The sequence below is a fragment of the Neovison vison genome, chromosome 1 (genome assembly GCF_020171115.1).
Source record: "Neovison vison isolate M4711 chromosome 1, ASM_NN_V1, whole genome shotgun sequence".
Classification (NCBI taxonomy): Eukaryota; Metazoa; Chordata; class Mammalia; order Carnivora; family Mustelidae; genus Neogale; species Neogale vison.
The window spans coordinates 17,041,491-17,063,536 of record NC_058091.1 but is presented as its reverse complement, the minus strand read 5'-3'; the positions used below and the strand labels follow the sequence as shown (position 1 = coordinate 17,063,536).

At 41.6% G+C, this 22,046-nt stretch overlaps 2 protein-coding genes across 2 annotated transcripts in view; one reads left to right on the top strand and one right to left on the bottom strand.

Moving 5' to 3' along the window:
- The window catches only part of NT5DC1 (5'-nucleotidase domain containing 1), a 141,532-nt gene that overhangs the window by 3,911 nt on the left and 115,575 nt on the right, over positions 1-22,046 (top strand). The window contains exons 2-6 of the mRNA XM_044244163.1: positions 1,773-1,864; positions 3,271-3,342; positions 5,126-5,232; positions 10,761-10,840; positions 12,298-12,382. Of these exons, the coding sequence (XP_044100098.1) occupies positions 1,773-1,864; positions 3,271-3,342; positions 5,126-5,232; positions 10,761-10,840; positions 12,298-12,382 (436 nt within the window). The remainder of the gene's footprint in view (positions 1-1,772; positions 1,865-3,270; positions 3,343-5,125; positions 5,233-10,760; positions 10,841-12,297; positions 12,383-22,046) is intronic.
- COL10A1 (collagen type X alpha 1 chain) lies at positions 13,427-21,528 on the bottom strand. Its single transcript, XM_044244148.1, has 3 exons — positions 21,445-21,528; positions 20,763-20,931; positions 13,427-16,313 (listed from the first exon to the last, which is right to left on the bottom strand). Exons 2-3 carry the CDS (start codon positions 20,914-20,916, stop codon positions 14,452-14,454), a joined length of 2,016 nt encoding a protein of 671 aa, XP_044100083.1. The 5' UTR covers positions 20,917-20,931; positions 21,445-21,528; the 3' UTR covers positions 13,427-14,451.

Here is a 22,046-nt window from a genome sequence, read left to right as displayed (position 1 = left end):
GGGCAGACGGTACTTATCAAGGATACATATATATATATATATATATATATATATATATATATATATATCTCCAGTGGGAGACTGATAATAAAAGCAAATATTTACATTGAATTTACTTGTATGTCAAGCACTGCTCTAAAGTACTTTACATCTGTTGAGCCCACAGCACTGGTTTCCTGCGAGGCAGGATCATGATGTGTATTTTTATTGTCCACGGTACTCTAGACCTCAGAGTGACTCAGTACACGTTTTATTTCATTTCTTTTTTTTTTTTTTTTAAATGATTGAACAAAAATCCATAGAACATGGAAAGCCAGTGATTTTCAGTCATCTCTGGGCTTTGCGAATCCTGACCTGGACCCCACCCTCGCCTGTAGGTCTGAAATTTCTGGTTGGTTTTCAGAGCCGTCACTATGGTTCTGAATCACCGCCAGGGGTGGGAAGTGTTGATATATCGTGTTGACATAATGTGAGCTATTAACAGTTGACCTGGTTCAGGGTCACACTGCATTGCGTGGGAGTACATGTATAGTGACTTTAATTAGCTTCAGGACAGAGAACAGCTCTAGTTGACAGGGAGCTTTTGATTTCTCTGCACTCGTCTCCTGGTGCTCGCACCCAAACCCAGGCATGTGCGGGCCTCTGGGTTTCTGGACTTGGCGTGCTCCCTCCCTCTGGATTCACCCAGCTAACTGCTACAGCTCTCAGGGGTCAGTGTAAGCATCATCACCTCAGGGAGGCCTTCTTCCGTCCCTTTCGCTGTCTCTTCCGTCCCTTTCGCTGTCTCTACCCTCCCCGCCCTAGTGCCACCTCATGCTGGCAAAGAGGTTGTGGGTTCACGGAGAGTAGAAGGGTCAAGTTGCTGGAGTATCATCTTGGTCCCTGCTCAGTCTGACCCCAGGCCAGTATTCAGATTCAGGGTCAAGTGCATCTGATGCTGACTTAAGAACACTGTTTGAAGGAGAATGGGGTAGGGCCAGTGTGGACCTTTGTCTACCTTTTGCCTACTTTTCGCGTAGGATACACAGTTCTCTAAAAATTTGAGCCAACCCTTTAGAAAAAAATAAGACACATCCCTCAAACACTTGGGATTTTGTCGTTGAGGAATCAGAAGATCCGTTTATCTTTGTACTTATTTCCAGAAGTTTCCTTTGTCCTTTTCCCTCAGTTTTCCCTATGGCGGAGATACGAGAGATATTTCCTGGATCTGATGGAAGCCCCTTCATTCTTCCTTCAGGTCATCTGCCTGGTTCCCATGTGTATTTCCCTTTGAGACTCCCCTGTGTCAGTGACAAAACTAAAAGAACTTAGCGACAAGTTGGATGTCCTTTATTCATGGGAGAATGATCTATGAACTGGGGAAGAACAGTGTCCCATAAGCACTATCCACTAAGGATGGGCTGAGGATAGATGGAATGATAGAGTAGTCAATAAGTTTATCATCTTGGTGATCTGTTAAATAAGTTTACAAAGCTTTGTCAAGTCTTAATGATCTCCAACCCTTAGAATTCAGGAGTAAGACTGAGCGTTGTCCTTGGTTATAAAATTGTATACTGGTGGTCTAATTCTGCACTATGAAAAGACACAGTAGCTACCTGGGCTTCTCAGTGGTGCATAAATTGATTGCATTAAAGGGGGATTAAACTGCAGAACTTCACAGTTAGAGAGATTTCTCTCCCATCTGCCCCATGACTAATTCCAGTAGGTTTTCAGGTCTGTGAAATTAGGAATGAATGGTGAGTTTTTTATTTATTCCTTTTTCTTATTTATAGCTCATTTATAATAGTTTTGCTCAGTTCCTGGTCAAGGAGAAAGGGTATGACAAGGAATTGCTAACTGTGACTCCAGAGGATTGGGATTTCTGGTAAGTTCTTTTTTTTTAAGGTCTTCCTATTCCCTCTGATTCTCAAATATTGCTGAGTAAACTTCAGTGCTTCCTTTTCTGTGGAGACATAAATTGAAATGTGAAACTGAATCAAAGGACAAAAATGCCTTCTGTATTAAAAGTTTTATGTTTCATAAATCAAAGCCTTTTCTGCTTTAAATTAGATTTGTTTAATTAAATATGTAAATAAGCTAAAAGCTTATTGACTAATTTGGTATTTGTATATGGCTGAAGTTTGTCTTAAGTTTCAGAGGTTATTAAGAACTGTCTCTAAAATTTACATTTTTTCATTAAAAAAATGTGCTTTATTGCCTTTCAAATATAGAACCATAGAAGAGGAAGAATCATCATGTTTTGAATAAGTGTCTGAACTGGGTTTTCTATAATTTGATTAGACATTACTATGTCTATTCTACTGCTTCCTTCTTTCCTGGGTTAGGTTTTTCCACTTCCCAAGGCTTGTTTTCTCTCTCTTCCTCATCTAAACGACAAAATAAAAATCCTACACTTAAACATTGCTCAGTTGAAAATTAATAATAATCCTAAAACACATAGAAACACATGCAGAATTAATTCTAGAACAATGATGTTCATCTATTATATATTTCTGCAATATTTGGCTCATCCTTTTTGATGTATCCCTTTTCTGAAAAGAAGAAACAAATATTTAGCTATATAAAACCACTGACTCTGGAAATTTTACTGTGAACCAGAGTCAGTAAGCCTTCTAAAGTACCATGTCATTTTTTGTTTAATTCTCTTGGTATTTGGTGGCCATTATACCTCCTTGCTTTTATTATTCATAATAATGAATCTGTTCCCACTTTTCTCCCCAAATCCCGCAAGTCTTTTACAGTGAGGAACCTAAACCTTAGTATTTGACTTTGTTTTAGTGGTTTTCAATAAGATGTCCTGCCCAGGGGGCATGTTTTTATAACCTGACCTAAATGGAGGCAATTTCTGAAGAGTATAGGAGAGACCCTGGGTATATCTGGCAGTCTATAAATTTGGGCATGCGCATGTCTTATTTAATGAAAAACATTTTGTACATTTCAACAGAGACATACAATGGAGTTCCCTTTTTTTTTTTTTGTTCCCTTCAAGTTTTAGATTCTTCTTTTTTAAAAGCGTAAGGATTTTACAACCTAAACACGCTCTCTTTCAGTTTCCCTCATGATTTCCCTCCTTTTCAATTTCCCTCCTTTGCTCTGTGGATGGTACTTAATTTTAGGATTCTTGGCTATTTTTATTTGTTTGACTAACATATCATTCATGTGGGTAGAAGAATCCCTTTTTAGCATTGTGACTTTTTGAAAATATAGATTATTATTCCTTAGATTAGCTGAATCTATGAATTGATTGGTAATCAGACTTTTCTGTTTTAGTTGCAAGGGCTTGGCATTGGATCTGGAAGATGGGAATTTCATTAAACTTGCAGATAATGGCACTGTGCTCAGGTAATAAAATTTAGCTGTGAAGTCAGAACTTTTTTTCCGGGACACTTTATACAGCATTTGATCGTTAAATTACGGATTAAATAAGGTTATTATTTTTACCAATCAGATGACAGATCGTGTGCCTATGTTTCTTTGTATGAATTGTTTGAACGATTTAAATACAGCTCTGATAGCATTGGACTCAAAAGTCTAGCTCTTAAATTTAGCTCACCAAAAATATTTGCAGGAAATCCAATAGAATTTTAATAACTTGCTTCATCTCATTGCCCACCCCTCCTGCAAAAGAGTCTGGGGATTATGTTGTGTTAGATAAGTACATAGTTGCCTGGAATAAACTTAGATTTCTTTTTATTAAGGAAGAAGGAGAAAATGGATGTTGGGTAGGGGTTAATGGTCTATGCACTTCTCTCCTCCTCTCTCCGTTTATCCAAATTTGTCTCCTGGGTGCAGGACTGATGTTGTATTTCAGCTCCTTCTGGAAGTTTTTCTAGTCGGTTCCAACCTTCATTGGTCTCCGTTTTTCATACTCAGTGCTGATTCCCTCTCCTTCCCTCCCCTCAGCGTGTACCGGGCACTTTGAATGTTGAAGAGCAAGACCGGCAGTTGAGAAGCTGCTGCCACCGTTGCTCTGAGCCTTACCTTACAGGGGGTGCGAGGGAGTGGGCATCTGTTTCTGCCCCCAAGAACCATAGTAGAGGCAAGTCAACATGGTCATGACTCTGCAATTTGTAATTTATATTAACGTGATCAGAGCTGAAAGAAAGAACACTCAGCACGGATTATCCCTGGTACATACTCTTCCTTTCAATACGTCATTCTTTCTGCACAGTATAAACTCATATTGTACCTAGACCTTGTCCTAAGGTTCAGATGACTAGAGCTGGTGTGGCCTCACCTCTTACTACTTTATTATTTGTTTGCACATTTCTTGCCTTGGGCAACTAGGGCTAGAACTTCTGTATGTATGTATACATTTGTATGTACATATGAGTACATACTCCATGCAGTTTTGACCATGACCTTTAACTCAACCATCAGATTCTTACAGTGTGCTTGGCTGTCATCAGTCATAGTTCAAAGAATGTAAAGCATTCTGAGTTTGGGTTCTTTCTTTCATTGTTATGTCTGTCTGTCCTCCCTCTCAACATCCCTCCCCTGAGGTCTGACCCCCCTCCAGGCAGTTTCTCCTGGATTCACTAGCTCATCTCCCCGATGCCTGCTGATGATGCCTGCTTTCCTCCAACAGAGCAGATTCCTTGTCTCATCCTATGTTCTACTCCAGATCCCTCCATCTTTACATGCAGCTTTCTAAAGCATTGTCCCCTTACAGAAAGGAGCCCATTTTGATTTTTCCATTTGTTCTCACCCTATTGCTTCCCCCCTCCTTCTCCCGTCGGTTCTCCCCGCGGCTGCCTCCCAGTCTCTGCTGTGTTTTCTGATCATTCCAGTTAGACTACCTTCATCTTCAGAGTTAAACAATAATTTCTCAGGGAAGAGTTTTTCTTCCAGAGAAATAGTTTAGCTATTATAGATCCAGGGCAGCTAGCACGGGCCGGACCGCAGAGTGAGTTGCTCCTCATCACTTAATTGCCAGTTGGTGGAGGAAATGAACAAAGAACTTAAGGAAACGCCTTCTAGAGCCCTAAAGGAGGAAATCATATAGTTGACGATGGAAAAAAAGAAAACTGGGTTCATTTTCAGGGGGACCACCCATAGCAAGGCCAGAGGGAGGGGTAATCAGAGGAGGCGTTCACGAGCATTGTACCCCATCTCCCCGAACCAGGGCGAGCCACGGCACGAAGATGATGGCTCCCGAGGCGCTGGCAGAGGAGTATGGGGGGAAGGAGTGGAAGCACTTCATGTCCGATGCGGGAATGGCTTGCCGATCAGGTATGGCTCATGTGGGTCTGCGCCACCATGACCGCCCCTGGGGTCTGGGACCTTGAACCTGCAGCGTGAGGACAGGAAGCATTCCGTCCTTGCCTCCTGTTGGCCAGGATGCACAAGGAAGCCGCTGTGGGTTGATAGGAATAGGATGTGTTTTCCGTACATGTCTCGAATCTCTTTGGCATTGATTCTAATTTATTTTAGGTTTTCTTGATTCTCCTTTTACCTTCCCTTGTTCTAGAGTAAAAAGACTAGCACCTAGGAATAATACGTTTCTCAGTCATCTGTATTTTTTTTAATCAAATTATTACATGCTCAGTCCTCGCTTTAATTTCTCCATTACCCATTTCTCCTCACATTCATACTACCCACCTTTCTCATTTTCTTGAATTCTCTCCTTTACTTCCAGCTCTGCTATCTTCTATCTTCTGCCGTATCTCTTCTTTTCCCTTATTTTAAATAATTTCACCCATTTTCCCCCACTGTCTTTAAAGAAATTCACCATGTGTAAACATGAAAAGATTTCTCAGAACGATTTATAGACATTGATGTACATAAATTAATAAGGAATGATTAAGACATTATTATAAACACATAGACCTTATTATAATTGTTGGTTTTTCATTTGTGCTAAATTTTTGTGCCACATTCTTTCACACTACACTTTTGAAATGCACTCATCTCCTTCAGAAAACGTAGTAACCTGAGGAGCACCTGGCTGGCTCAGTCAGTGGAGCATGTGACTCTTGATCTTGGGGTTGTGAGTTCGAATCCCACGTTGGGAGTAAAGATTACTTAAAATAAAATCCTAAAAAATAAAAGAAAGGAAAAGGTAGTAACCTGAAAATAGTTGGGAGTTATTCCTTATTACAATTCGGTTCGCTGTGTTACATTCATCACCTTTTGAGAGTTTGTATTGTTTTTGAGATGAAAATGTCAAGAAATGGGTGCTCTTGGTAACCTAAGTTAAGAGGAAAACAGGCTTCGCATTGGGGATCGAGGTGGAAGGTGTTCACACATCTCAAGTCCCAGTGTCTGGTGGCAGTTTAACAGGTGTCTGTAGCCTTTTACTCGGCTAAAAACAGAGAGTGGCCGTTGTCTGTCCAGAAGCAGGCAGTCGTAGATAACTTTTTCCCAGAAAGGCCAGGCGCAGAGCTAAGCGTTTCACTCTGACATTCTTTAGAAACAGGACTTTAAAGAAGTAAAATATTTCTCAGCCAGGAAAACAACGGGCTTCACCCAGGAGGACTGCCGTCTGCTCACCACTTTGCCCTCCGGAGAGCGCCCCCTCCTGGAGCCAGCGGCTTCCCCCTGGTCCCCGGTTTACCCAGGAGCGCTCTGAGGAAGAGCTTGGAATTTATCTCCAAGGAGGTGTTCCCCCTTTATGTGCTCAGTGGTCAGGCGGTGGTGACACATCACAAAGGCCTATTGTTTCTGCCAGATAATAAGCGAAAGCTTGACGCCTTCTTTGTGGAGCATAACAAATAGCATGGAGGACAAGGGGAGTTAGAGAGGAGAAGGGAGTTGGGGGAAATTGGAAGGGGAGGTGAACCATGAGAGACTATGGACTCTGAAAAACAATCTGAGGGTTTTGAAGCAGCGGGGGCTGGGAGGTTGGGGGAACCAGGTGGTGGGTATTAGAGAGGGCACGGATTGCATGGAGCACTGGGTGTGGTCCAAAAATAATGAATACTGTTATGCTGAAAATAAATAAAATAAATAAATATATATATATTTTAAAGCAACACTATTTTTTTCAATCTGGAGACATAGAAAAGAAGGAAAAAAAATGGCCTGTGATTCCACAACCCAGTTAAACTTTGTTTACATTAAAAAATATAATGTAATATGTATAATATGTATAGGAAATTTAAATATTATCGAAAAGAATAAAGTAAGGAATTAATTATCTCCAAGCCCTGTTGTCCTCCAAAATCCCCTTTCCTTGAAGCTTATTTCTCAAAAGTACACGAAAGGGATCATGCATTTCCTGCAGTGTGCCCTTTGACTGACGTCCTCGAGATTCTGTCACTTTAGCACACACAGAGCCACCTGTTCTGTGAAAGGCTGGTGTTCCCTGCCATCTGGTTTCATCCGTCAGCCTGTTCAGAGTGCACGTTTGCATCGTGTCTGGTGCTTGGCCCTTACAAACAGACCTGCAGTAATGTTTGCACACACATACAGTTGGCTCTTTTGTAAGTTCCTAGAAGTGCGCTAAGGATATAGAGGTTTAGCTGGGGCGCCTGGGTGGCTCAGTGGGTTGGGCCTCTGCCTTCGGCTCAGGTCATGATCTCAGGGTCCTGGGATCGAGCCCCGCATCGGTCTCTCTGCTCAGCGAGGAGCCTGCTTCCTCCTCTCTCTGTGCCTGCCTCTCTGCCTGCTTGTCATCTCTCTCTGTCAAATAAATAAATAAAATCTTTAAAAAAAAAAAAGGATATAGAGGTTTAAAAATTTTAGGGCAACCCTCTTGGTCCCCTCTCTCTTTGAGAGCTTTGTACTGTCCCTCAATAAACTTTGCTTTGCTGCCTCCCAAAATAACATAAAATAAAATAAACTTTCGATCAGTAAGGCCAAATAAGGGCCTTTATTTAAGGAGAGCATTATAAAGTGCTTTCCCTACCAGTACATTTAGGGAATTTAAAGCACTGATGGGCAGAGACATTTTACTGACAGTTTATTTGACAATCCCTTTGCAGGCTGTTGCGTTGGCAGGAGTGTGGTTTCTTTACCAGCCAGTCTGCAGAGAGCAAGTCCTTTTGATCTTTTCCCCCTTAAACTGGTAGATTATTCAGAAACAGCTTAGTATAGCGGAAAGCACAGGGCAGATAGAGCCAGGTCGTCCTGGATCATACTGACTCTGTTCCTTGCCGGGCAAAGTGATCTGGTCAGTCACTAAGCCACTCTTAGCATCACTTGGCTCAACTTCAAGTGAAGATGGTATCACTCATCGGCACAAGTGAGAACATTGTGCTATCATAAGTTGTTCTTTTGCCCTCAGTCATTCATGCGCCTCTGGTCTGTGACCAGTGAGAGCAGGCAGTCTGTGAAGTACGTAGTGTCGGCAGTGGCTTCTTGGGGAATGAGTTCTCAGTGGGCAAAGCTTAAGGATCTTAGAACTTGTTAGAGGCTTATTTTCTTGAACTGAGCTCACAGATGCCTTCCTTGCCAGTGAGTTCTCTGCTCATTAGGAGGGGCGAGAAGCAAAGCTTTCATGGGGTACAGTCTTGGAGTTTTGGTGGAAGAAGAGGCATCGAGAGCAGCTGGCCCAGTTCATAGGTCAGCACTAAAGAAGTCTCGGCGTGCCCACACAGCGGTCATCCAGCCCACATTTTACAGTCCAGTGACTCAGCCCCCTTGGCTTCTCGGAGGGAGTCTTATTCAACCCCTGAGTTATTTGATTAGATCCCAGCCAAGACTCAGGATCAGTATTTTTTTTTTTTAAAGATCTTATTTATTTATTTGACAGAGAGAAATCACAAGTAGACGGAGAGGCAGGCAGAGGGAGAGAGAGGGAAGCAGGCTCCCTGCTGAGCAGAGAGCCCGATGCGGGACTCGATCCCAGGACCCTGAGATCATGACCTGAGCCGAAGGCAGCGGCTTAACCACTGAGCCACCCAGGCGCCCTCAGGATCAGTATTTTAACTCTAACTGAATTCTGTCTGTTAATGGCCACAGAGGAAGGGGAAAGCAAGGGCGTGTAACTGGCATGACCACAGATCTCCTGCTGCCACCGCGCCCGGAGCAGCTGACGACGCTGGTGTCGCAGGCCAGGAGATTAGATCAAGTGCAGGTCTGTGGACCGTGGGAAGCGGTGCCTACCGTCCTGGTCTCGGGAGTCCGGGAGTGTTGTGTGGCCTTATAGCACAGCAGAGCGTGGGCAGAAAAGCACATGGGCTGTGATCTCCCTTTTCCTCCTGATGCCTCGTTCCTCATACCAGCAGAGCCATCCTGACCTTTCTGAGGAATAAACAGTAATCTAAGATGTTCTACCAATAATTTCAGCTGTAAGAGTAAAAACCAGGAAGATATGCCAACCAAACTATTTTTAACTGCTGGAAAGGATATGTAAACTCACGTAGCCATTTTGTGAATTAACAGATGGAGAACTTTTGACTTTATTTCTTATACATTCTTAATAATTTGATATGTAGAAGTAAAGGGCATTTAATGACATTTAAAAGGATAGACATCTAGCCCCTCCAGAGGATTTTCTCCTGATTTACCTGTGGTGGCACTCCCTCATTCCAAAAATCCATTCCACTGTTAGGTCGTTCAGTCATTCAACAAACATTTGTTGAGTCCCTGCAATATGCTGCATATTGAGCATAGTGGACGCTAGGGAACAAGACTGCTGTGTTCCATAACTTCATACTTAGCTTACAAATGGGAAGAAGGGAGTACTTAAAATCAGGCACTTACAATATTGCGTGCAACAGTTATGACGTTTGAGGAGGTACTTTCTCACATTAAACTACAGTCTGGCTTCACCTTTGGTTCTGTTTGATTCCTCCTTGTACAAGGATTCCCTGGGGATTCTATGACATTGGGATCCCCCCAAAGCAGAGTGGTTGGTCCCAATCCTGGTATACAGGAATGAGATAGTGGAGAGGGTAAGCCGTAGAAGGTAGAAACAGTTGGAGCTGGATTCCACTGGATTTCTGAGAAGCACTGAGAATATCTCCCAGAGTTGTCGATCCAAGGGACAGGAGCCTTCACTGGCCCCTAAACTTGAGGGTCTCCGCTGGCTCCTGGTTGAGTCTTGCCACATGAGCCACATGGACTCCACAGGCTTCTGGAGGGACTGAATGACACAGGTGTGCTTGAGGTAGGATGATGCCATTAAGCACAGCAGTGACTGGGCTCAAACATGAGCCAAAGGAACGCAACATGGGTCATCAAGGGTCTGCCCAGGGACGGCAGATTCAAAAGAGACTTCTGCACCAAGGAAAGGCTCAAGTTTAATTCCATCCTAGGGTCAAGCAGAATAAATCAGTCTCTCTCCTCCCTGAGATTCTACCGTGCCTGTTCTGTGCACCTGACTTTTTCCCAGATAAGTACACTATATCCCACATGATGTGATATGTTGTTGTTGTTGTCTGTTCCTCTTATCACCCGGGTTGTCCTCACATGAAACTGAAGGTGGACCAGCCAGCACAGATATGAGAAGGGCTGTTATGCTGATGACTTTGTGGTGTTCCAGTGTTAGGCTGACTGTCTTGAAATTCAGTGACACTGGTAACATAAATTGTGGCTGTTTTATAATCCATTTCATAGTTAACATATAGTCTAGTTTTCGTTTTTACGTAAAATTTTTTTTCATAAGATCCTTGAATTAGGGCTGTCATTTTTTAACTTTCTTATAGCTTAACCCTTCTTTAAAAGACAGTGAATGCCTGTAATAGAGCTATTCTGACTTGAAATAGAGGCCCCTCTAAGGAACCAGACCAAAGTCTGGTGTCTCTTCAGCCAACTTTCTGTGTGTCACATAAATGAGCCGTTTGTTCCCAGTGTAAAATTTTGTTCTTTTCTAGGAAAATACTATTTTTATGATAACTACTTTGACCTGCCAGGAGCGCTTCTATGTGCCAGAGTGGTGGACTCTCTAACAAAGGTGAGCAGGGACTCGTTTTTCAGAAATTACAATAGATACTCAGTCATAAATCAGAGGACTTCACTATATATGTCTTTTGGGTTGAGATTTTACTCAGTTTCCTCTTTGTGGTTTGGAAGTAACTGAGGAAGGAAAACATTGAAAATTTGGTCAGGTATCTTGGGAAAATTAAATAGCCGTGACCATTTTTCCCCTGAGGGATAATAAACCTCTTCTCCAGCAGGGGGTGCAAATGTTTAAAAAGAAAATACCTCACAGATGGAAAGAATATTTTCTTGGGTTTCATTAGCAGAATTTAAAAAAAATATATAATTAAAGATAATTTTAAAAATCCCACCATTGTTAAGTACTCTAAATAATACAAAATCAAAAAAAAAATGAGATGAAGTTTTTAAGTTCCTCATTTTGAGCAGTTTGATATGTATAGACTTTGTACTGTTTATGAAGATTGAATATATTATTGAATATATTGAATATACTTAGGAATATAATTATTATATTACTGAATAATAATATGATTATTATTATTAGATATATTGAATATACTTGTGAACAGACACCAATTTTATGTCAGAATTACTTTTCAGTTTTGCATATGTTGTCTTTGAACATCATAACGATCATGTTAATAATAGAACATGGATAGTGGTTTTCTTTTGAGCCAGAATTAGTCATGTGTTTGCGAGTTTCCACTGAGCAATTATTTTATCATGTAGAAGTTATTATTTACATGAGATGGAGTCAGTTTTTCATCCATAGTGACTTCAGGCAAATGTATTAGTCTTCAGATATTCCAGAGTTTAATTAGGTACAAATGTCTAGTAGTTTGTCTTTGTTTAGGTAGAAGGACACTGGTTAATAATGGTTCCAAGACAGCAAGGCCTTGTGGGGTTATGTATTTCAATGTAATGTTTATTTGCTTCCTGGTTTAAAAAAAATCTAAATAAAAGTGGTTTATGTTTTGGATTTGGAACCTCCTTCATCTCTCCTGTAGAGATTTTCTACTCTTTTTTATTAAAGTCAGGTAAATGTGCACTGAATTCTAAAGTAACCAGCTTTTAGGACTTTAGGACTTGGGGCTTCTTAGCCCCATTGATGCCGTGGTACAGAAAGCTATAACACTGTAAATTTACTCCTGTGTTTAAAATATATAATTTTTAGACTTCATACTGAGTAGAAATTTCTATTTTATTTGGACTATATGAGCTATATTAATATTTAGTTATATGCATGTGTATATAGGTATCCGTAGCAGTGATTTTCTTAGAAGGCCTTTCTTCTTAAAATCCCATTCCAAGAATGAGTTTTTTCATCTGTTATCTTTTCTAACATATGAGTCCCATTTTTAGATTATGACAATATTGTAATTGTTTGCTTTTTTTTTTTTTTTTGCTGTTCTTAAAAAATTACTACATGTGTTATTACATGTGTTAACATTTGGGATTTTTTTTTTTCAGCAGAACAATGGTCAAAAAACATTTGATTTTTGGAAGGATATAGTTGCTGGTATACAACACAATTATAAAATGTCAGCTTTTAAGGGTGAGTAATGTGATGGGAGACTTTCTAATCAATGTTTGCTAAATGCTGTGTGGCTTGTGAATTACTTTGAAGTTACCTATTTTGTCATGTTCCTCAATCAGGACTTCATTTTATCTAAAATTTTGCTATGAAGTTGGTACTGCTTATATTTTAAGAGGTTCTTTATTCATGTCTGCTCCATGGCTAGTTGCCTGTCTGAGCTCTGCTCTCCCTGGCCTGCCAGAAGGGGCGTTTTGTGGGTTCCCCGGAATGGAGTTCCAGCTGTGCCGTTTCCTGGCTCAGTGATGAGGATTACTCCCCAGAACCATGGGCGTAGTAGCTATAAACAGGTAGGGAGAGTGAGAATTCCATTCTCATTGCTGGAAAACAGGACTGGTTGACTCAGAATGTGGCAGAGTCGTGGCCAGGCTGCACATCGGGTCTCACAGCTGCATCTCTGGTAAGGTTATGCGGAGGATCTCTAAGGCATACAGGGGTGCTTTGTCATCGGTTACCTCGGGGACTCGAACTAGGCTGCCCTGAGTCATCCAATGGACTGTTAGATGCTCAAGAACAGTGTTTCTCAGCTTAGAAAAAGGTTGCCTTTGATTGACATAAAATTGCCTGCCTTCCTTTTAATGGTAATTTAAGTAATCAAAATAATCCTAAATATTATGACTAAAAACATGTCAAGGCAATAAATAGCAACTGCCAAATATTTTTTTAAATTGCATATTTCTCTGCCACCTGCTTCTTTCCTTTCCTGAAGAAATCACTGCTTGGCGAGATTGTCTCACTTTTCTGTGCCTGGTCACCGGCATACAGCCCTGGCCGGTAGGTCCCATGTGGTCCTGTGGGTGTCTTTTTGTAGTCCACGTGGAGTGCTGAGGGGTGTGTGCGAATCCCCACCCCAGTACAGGGGAGTATCCATGACAACTGTAATGGCCACCCACCATTTTATTGTTTTATTTTTATGAACTTCGTAAAGCGAAAAGCCTTAAAAGAGAATAGTCGAGAATAGCAAATTGCTGCTCTCAAAAAAACTGAGCATAAAAATCTGTTGATGTTATTTTATTGCATTGTAAATAAGGAGTAGGTAAAACATGTCATGCTTTAATAAGTGAGGCACAGCTTAAAAGTTTTAAGCAGCAATATAAAAATACAGTACAGAGCATAAATAAATCACATCTTTTCATTTCTAGCCAGATTTTGAAACCCTTGACATTAGCAATAATTTCACTAAAGTGGGAGGCTCAAGGTCCTTATGGCGATGTTCTGTAAACCCACAAAATCATAATCTGTTAAGACTCAACATGGAATTAAATCAAATTAATCACACTTGTATTAAATAAATAAACTAGGTTAGACACCCATTTCCAAGTTGTGACGGGTATACAGAAAGCTTTTCTGGAGTCACAGAAAAATCTGAAAAGATTCATGGCTAAAGCACCTTGCATTTCAGATTTATTTTAACATCATCTTTTGGCTTTTTATTAGAGTTGTAAGAAGTCTGTGTGCACCTGTACATTTGAATAAATCTTGATGAAGGGGCCGTGTAAGCCTTCAAGTAATGCACTATCAGAAAGATCTTAAGGTATACAGTGCCTTTTAAATTTGAATATTCAAGTATTTGAGTTCTATAAAGACATGATACCCTCTGAATGTTTCCTAGAAGTTCTCCTGTTAATCGGCTGATTAAAAAAAAAAAAATGCTGAATTTCCAAAATCAAATGTAACATAATTTAGTGTCACATTTCAGGGTTTCTTTGTGATCATTTAAATTTTTTAGCTTAGTAGGACTTTCAGGGTGAAATTTTTAAGTTCTGAAGGAGTTCACAGAACACTTTAAAGAGCCTCGGGACCGCTGACTAGACATTCAGGAGGCCTTTCCCCTGTTGTTTACCACTGCAGCGCACTTTCTCGGGGCGGGGGGTAGAACTGGTTGGTCTGAAAGCTCAAATCTGTGTTTGGAAAATCAAAATTCGTCCCATTTTTTTTTTTTTGGCCTACCTCCATATGCTTTGTGTGGGGCACGGTGGAGTTGGGGAACGCGTTCTCAGGCCGAGAACCTGAGCTGGGCGGGCGCAGGCTCACACTGGGGCCACCAGGAACCCTGAGAAAGAGGAGTGGACGTACTCCGAGGAGTACAGGCCGCTCGAGCCGGCGTTGGGCAGCTGCAGCCACACCTGGTCGTTCTCCGTGAGATCGAGGACGGCGCTCCCCGAAGCCTGATCTAGGTAGCCTTTGGGGTACTCGTCATAGGTGTACATCACAGGGGCGCCGTTCTTATACAGGCCCACCCACGTGTGGGTCCCTTTCACATGCACGTGGTAGGAGAAGTAGTACGTGCCTGGTACGCTGCAGGTAAAGATGCCAGTTCTGGGGTCGTAATGCTGTTGCCTGTTGTACAAAATCTTATCGAATAGGATGGGAATACCTACAGCTGGGTAAGCTTTGGAGAGAATAACAGTGAAAGCGGACATCGGCATTCCCGTCACTCCCTGGTTGGCACTAACGAAAGGCCTTTGGCCCGCCTTTATGAAGCCCTCAGATGGGGCTGCTTGGCCTGGGGGACCTGGGGGGCCTGGGGGGCCAGGCTCTCCAGTGTGGCCCCTCGGACCTGGAGGCCCTGGTGGCCCAGTGGGACCATCGAGCCCCTTAGTTGCTACGCCCGCTGGGCCAGGAGGACCTGGAGTTCCCGGATCCCCTTTGGATCCGGGGAATCCTGGAATGCCCGGTGGCCCAATGGGGCCTCTGGTTCCTGGTATTCCAGGGGCCCCTCTTGGCCCCGTCTCACCATTGTGTCCAGGCATTCCCTTAGCTCCTGCCGGGCCCACAGGGCCTGGGAGACCAGGAGGTCCCCGAACTCCAGAGTCCCCTTTTGGGCCTGGTAACCCTTGGTTTCCCTTAGGACCACTGCTGCCTGGTTCTCCTGGGTACCCTGGTTTTCCATGTAACCCAGAGGAACCCCTTTCTCCCTTAGTCCCAGGGTGTCCTACAGGCCCCGCCGGCCCCGTCTCACCTTTCGGACCGGGAATCCCTTGCTTGCCTGGCATGCCTTTCGGTCCTTGGGGTCCCGTATTTCCAGGGGGTCCAGTCACACCTGGTTCCCCAGGATGACCTGCTGGGCCTTGTTCCCCTTTAGCACCTGGACTTCCTGGAAGGCCACTAGGACCTCTTGGTCCCTTCAGGCCTGGCAACCCCGGTTTCCCGGAACCACGAGCCCCTGGGGGCCCAGCTAGTCCTGGAGCCCCAGGGTGACCTTTGGTCCCAGGAACCCCTGGCTGGCCTGGGGCTCCGGTAGCTCCTGGCTTTCCAGTGCCTTCGGGTCCTCGTTCCCCAGGAGGACCTTGGGGGCCCGGTGGGCCCGCTGGTCCCCTCTCTCCTGGAAAACCCCGATCGCCTTTGGCACCTGGTTGTCCTGGAAACCCATTTTCACCTCTTTCTCCCACTCCAGGAAGGCCAGGTGGTCCCATGGGACCCCGAGGGCCTGGCAGACCCCTCTCACCGGGGCGTCCAGGAGCACCGTATCCTGCTTCCCCTTTCTGTCCAAGCACACCAGGCGCTCCCGGTGCGCCCTTTTCTCCAGGAAAGCCCCTGGGTCCCGGGGCTCCTGCACGTCCTTGTTGTCCGGGTTTTCCCCTCACAGTCAGTCCAGCTGGGCCTGGGATTCCGGGTGGCCCTGGTGGGCCCCGTGGTCCTGGTAAACCAGCCGGGCCCATATCTCCTTTTGGTCCAGATGGTCCTTTCTCCCCTGGTTTTCCTGGGAGTCCTGGCAAACCCGGCTTCCCCGTGGCCGATGGTCCCGGTGGTCCGGGCAACCCTGGCTCTCCTTGGGGGCCGGGACTTCCGTGACCTGGCTTTCCTGGCGGTCCAGATGGGCCTGGGTGCCCTGGCGGTCCAGCGGGGCCTGGTGGGCCAGGAATACCTTGCTCTCCTCTTACAGATACACCTAAGAAACACGCCCGATTCACACGCCCAGAGAGAGAGATGGTTAGTGGTGACCTCGCACTGTTGGTCAGTCCATCTTGGCAGACGAGTCTTAAGTGGTTTCGGATAATACATTTTCTATTGTATGTAAAAACAGTGCCAGAGAGGATGGTTTCATAAGACCATGGCTACCCTAATACTTTCAGTACACCCTCATTATCCAGGAAAATAAACTGGGGTTGAAGAATTCATCTAGAGTAAGAGTGCAGTGGAGGGATTTACCCCATTTATTTTGGGAAAGTCATCTACCTCGAGAGGAAAGGGGAAAAAATATATTTGATAAAAAGGAAAATATATTTGACAAATGCAGAATAAATGGGAAAGTATTTAAGAACTATGACAGTTTTCTCTCACAAAAGCTGTCCTGTAAGATATCTGGTGAGAACATCTGCCCCGGCCTACCGAACACGGTTCAGATGTAGGTTGATTTTTTTCACCCTCAGCACGTACCGTGAGCTCCTCTACCCTCCTTTCATTGACCTAACACAGCAGCAAAGAGAATTGGATCCAGTGGGCAGGTATATAAAATAGTAGGTATATAAAATAGCATTAAAATGCTTATCTAAAGTTTTCTTTGGTTAATGCAGATAGTTATTATTGATTTCATAGCGGTATGGGACCATTTGAACCAGGTACTTCTATGGATACTATGAATTCAGTTCAGAAAAGGCTCATTCACTGCCTGTGATGGGAAAAGGGCTCTTGGACCACAAGTGTGCGGAGCACAGGACGCATCTTACAAGAGCTTCAGTCATGAAGGGAGTAAAACAAGTGTCCCTGGGATAAGAGGTGTCCAGTGTTTTGGTTTTAGTCATTCAGAGGTGGGAATTAACAGAGCATTCTGGTATTAGGATATATAACTGGGAAAATACTCTCATATCAGAGGATCTTTAGGCAGCAATTATCGTAAGCATCTATTATGAAATAGTCTTTTCTTTCTCAGAGAAATTCTTTAATTGCTAGCAAAAATGGCAATAATTACATATGATTTCAATGTCTATTTGCAGAAATTATATTAAAATCATTTTGTGTTTAATAAGTCTTCAAGAAGATAGCTGAAATGCCTGCCTATACTATTTAAATTCTTTTACTGTTGGAAAATGGTTCGTAGTTATGGTAGATTTAGCAAATGGCATAGTTACTGAACGGTAACTAACCCCGAGAATGACTTATGGCTGTGACATTTGAGCCACATGTTTTTTGTACAAAAGTGATTAATTAATATACTTAAACTTTATCTAAATCTTTAATGGCTTTAGAAATCAGAGTGAAGACTAAATTGGAACTAATATTAAATGAATTACAAATTTAAAAAAAACAAAAAAAGAATTATAAATTGCCTTTGAAAACATATGCTTATGGATATCATTCATATTAACTGTCAATTGTTGGTACATTATAATACTTTAAAAAATCTTTCATATTAACTGGCATATAAGAAGTAGTCAGCCAGTAGTAGTTGCTAATATTATTCTCTTGGGTACTCATATTTGAAATAAATTTGGTGACAAATGAAATATAAAATACACAGCAGAATCATTAAAATAGATAAGCTAAAATAGGAAAATTATTTTAGACTTGGCTATTTATATTTTGTACTAATTAGAGTTATTACATTTCATTTTGTAAATATTTAAATGTATGGAACTTTATTCACTCATGGGTTTTCAGAAAATGACATCAGGAAGAAATCTCTGAGAAAGTTAATTTGTGGAAAAGATCTCTCTCTATATATATACACACACACATATGTAAATATATGTATATCGTTGATAGATTGACTTTCTAGTGTACATACATTAAATGTCTATAAGTATAAAGAGGTGTAATACATTACAAATAGAATAGATGAATAAATAGAAAACAAAATAGCACTTTCTTTTTCAAATGCAAACTATGGGGTTTACTTCAGAATCTTATTCTGAATCTCCTAAAGATCTTATCCATACTAAAAATCATTTAGTCTGGTTGGAAATCTGTTTAACTGTTAAAATAGGGAGGAAAAACAGTCTTACTGAAAATGACTACATAGTGGGTTGCCTGGGTGGCTCAGTCGGTTAAGCACCCAACTCCTGGTCTTGGCTCAGGTCATGACCTCAGGGTCATGAGATCGAGCTCTGTGCTCAGCTTGGAGTCCACTTAGAATTCTTTCCACCTCCTCCACCCCCCCTTACACTCTCTCTTTTTCAAAAACAAATGAAATTTTTAAAAAATGAAAACAACTCCATAGACCACCATTTGAGGCTGGGGTATAGACCTGAGGCATAGACCACCATCTGAGGATAGGGTGATCTCAGTCACTTGGAATGTTGCCCTCAAAGGTCCTCCACCTCTTGATGCAAGAAAAAATGAATTCTATTGTGTCTTTAAGAGATAGCCCCTGTTTGTTGTTTGCCAATGGGGGGGGGAATGAAAGATTAGGGTGATATCATCCTCAAGGGAAAATGATTACCTAGCAAAGAAGTTTCTGAAATGCCCAGAAATTGAAATAGTGGTCGATCATGTTAGAATATGGCACCCATGGGGCCACCAGCTCTGCATTGATTTGCAGCATAATTTGGTGTGTTTTGGCTGAGCCCTCTTTGAACCTGTGTTGAACAGATGGGCCTAGGAATTACACAGGCACTCTTTGTATTTCTGTTATCAACCTAATGCTATATGTGTATACATTGTAGACTTTTGTCTTTCTTTTAGTACATTAGTGCCTGCCAGTGAATGATGATGTACTTGAGTTTCCACCTTGTATCATCAAGTAGAGACTGTAGTGAATTTAGCAGTTGAAATGCAGCTTCTAAGCTTTTAATTTATTTTGCAGAAGTAGCCAAGATAATGCAGTACAGTAAGATGGAAAAACAGAAACATTTTTAACCGTCTACAAGGGGTACATTTGACTATTAACTCAAGGTGGTTTCATATGATCTTGGTAAACTACGAAGAGTCTGAATTTGTGAATATAGAGATATACCCAGTGATGTATGTCGTAGCATTTCACATGAATTGCCATTCATTGCTTCAAGGAAAGTAGCAGGTTTCTTTTCTTTTGTAACTTTTCTCTTTCTCATATTTTATTTGTATTTTGAGACATTCGGGAGTTTTTGTGACATACCTGTGCATTTATTTTTAAACATTAAGCTACCTTTCATGAAATGTTTTAAAATTTCATCTTTCTTTTTAAGAAGACAATCCTGTATGTTTACTTTCCTGAACGAGGTTGTCTCCAACAGCACTATTTTTAAAGTTTATGGGAAATATCCTTAGCGTTATTTGCAAGGTAAAATATGTAACTATAATGAAAAAATACTAAGGAAAGGAAATTTGAATCTTAAAATCAGTTCAGATTATGCAGTTAGATTCAGTAGATGTTTTTCAGGTAGTATGTGCCTGATGTCATTCAGTGGAATTAGTGAATGAGAAACCCTAAATAATTTCCCCTCCTTGAGGATCTGTTAGGAGTGTGCGTATACATTTTCTCAGTTCTCTTCACAATATCTGAGAAAGCTGAACAGCTGGGGAAAGATTCAAGAACAAAGCTAAAACCTATCTAAGGCCAGCCCCCCGTACTACCACAGTGTGAGGAAGTGGAGAAGTACGAGTAACGCAGCTAATACTTGCATACTTTACAGGTAGTAACTCACTTAAACTTCCTAACAGCCCTTTGAGATCGCTGCTGCTGCTCTTTTTAGGAGTGAGGAAACTAAGGCACAGAGAGGGTGAGTAACTTACTTGAGGCCCCACAGTTAGTACACAGCAATTAAGTCTGTGTATTGGACAGCTAATCCATACAAAAATGGATAAATAGGGGGGTGCCTGGGTGGCTCAGTGGGTTAAGCCTCTGAGGGTCCTGATCTCAGGGTCCTGGGATCAAGCCCAGGTCATGATCTTAGGGTCCTGGGATCAAGCCCCACATCAGGCTCCCTGCTCAGTGGGGAGCCTGCTCCTCCCCCCCCTTTGCCTACTGCTCTGCCTACTTGTGATCTCTCTCTCTCTGTCAAATAAATGAATAGATTTTTTTTAAAAAAGTATTTAGATACCTAAACCTGTTCCTCTCGGTATAATTGGCAGTTATTTCTCATTAAGATTTTAAACTTGATTAATTTGTTTTGGATCCATATTTCTCCCTCATGGTTGGTTATTTGTGCAGAAGCATCAATGGTGGGAAAAGCTTTAAACATAAAAGTTCTTCATTTTCTTCAGGTACATCTTTCTACTCTACTCACTGTGGAAAGGATATTAATGTACTTGAATAGTCTTGCTTTTTCCTAAATCATTTTGCTTTATTATTTTGGACAAACTCAGGAGTTTGAAGATAATTTAACACCAAGTAGAGTTAAAAGCATTTTGTTAAAGAGATCATTAAGATTGTAGAAAGCAGTAACCAGTTAGTTAATACTGCAAAATATATAAAGTTTACCTTTACTCTTTATGGCATAGGGAATGAAGAACTGGGTCTTGGTGTTGGGTGGTGGGCCTTTTATGCCTGTAGGTGTTTGGAATCGCTCAGCATAAAATTCTCCATGAACCAGGTTCAGGAACATTAGCAGCAAAAGGGCTGTTTGTGGCAGCATGTTCTCAGATGGCGTCTGAAAAACAGAAAAGAATCATTTGTTATTGACCTGTTTTATTTGTCTGTAGTTGAACACATGAATTCTTTATTTTGTTAACTACCTTTTTTACCTTATCCTTTCTGTTTTTAATATATTCCATAAACCAGAATTAGAAATTTTTAGTTATATGAATATATGACTTCGTTTTTAGTGGAAACCACATTCAGGTAATCCAGTAAAACTGAAGTGATTTTTGAAGAAGAAATACAGAAACTATAATTAGATACCTGTATTAATAATTTAAGATCTTTAACATAGGTTGAAATATCCAGCAGTTTCAAAATAAACTAAGTAGGACATAATTTTATGAATATAGTTTTCTTAGAACTATCTTCTTATAGAGACTAATATGGATTGAACTTTCTGAGTACACTTTAGTGGAAGGTCACTTTTTTTTAAATGACAAAAAAATAAAGAGTTGATTTATTGAGGCCCGTTTCCAAACAAGCTACCATGGAAGTCCACCAGAACATCAAGTCATAGACTTACCTGGGTGCCAGGAATTCCTGGAGATGGTTTCTTGGCAGCTTTCTGAGCCCTCCTGTGGCCAGGTGAGCAGTGCAGAAGGTACCTTCTCCGGAGCTGACCTGCCGTATTTATACTGTTTCTCCCTTACTTCTTGAGGTTCCCCTGAGTTTAAGCTCCTCCCCTGAGAGGTGGAGAGTACTAATTATAGTGGAAAGTTCTATTGGGCAAGCATACAAGATCAGGTTAGGCTCTCTTATTTTCTTATTGAAAAATAAACTCTTTGTCTTCAATATATATTAATAGTTTTAACCATGCAGCATCTTTTTCTGAGTTTTATTTTCAAAGTTATTACTCAGATGTTTAGGTTGGTTCATAGTGGGATGATAATACCCCCTTTGTGTTTTTGAAAGCACATTCTTATGTTATTTGGTTGAAAATATTTGGTAGTATATTAAAGTAGGAGAAGTCTTTTTGCAGGGGAGGGGTGTGGATTTAAACCATCCTTGAAGTTCTTCAAATATGACATAAGGCCCTCAATGTGTCCATTAATGTTCCTAAATTTTTATGCAAATAGCTAACTCCAATTCTTAGAAAACAATGTAGGTATGTTGTTTTATGTCTTG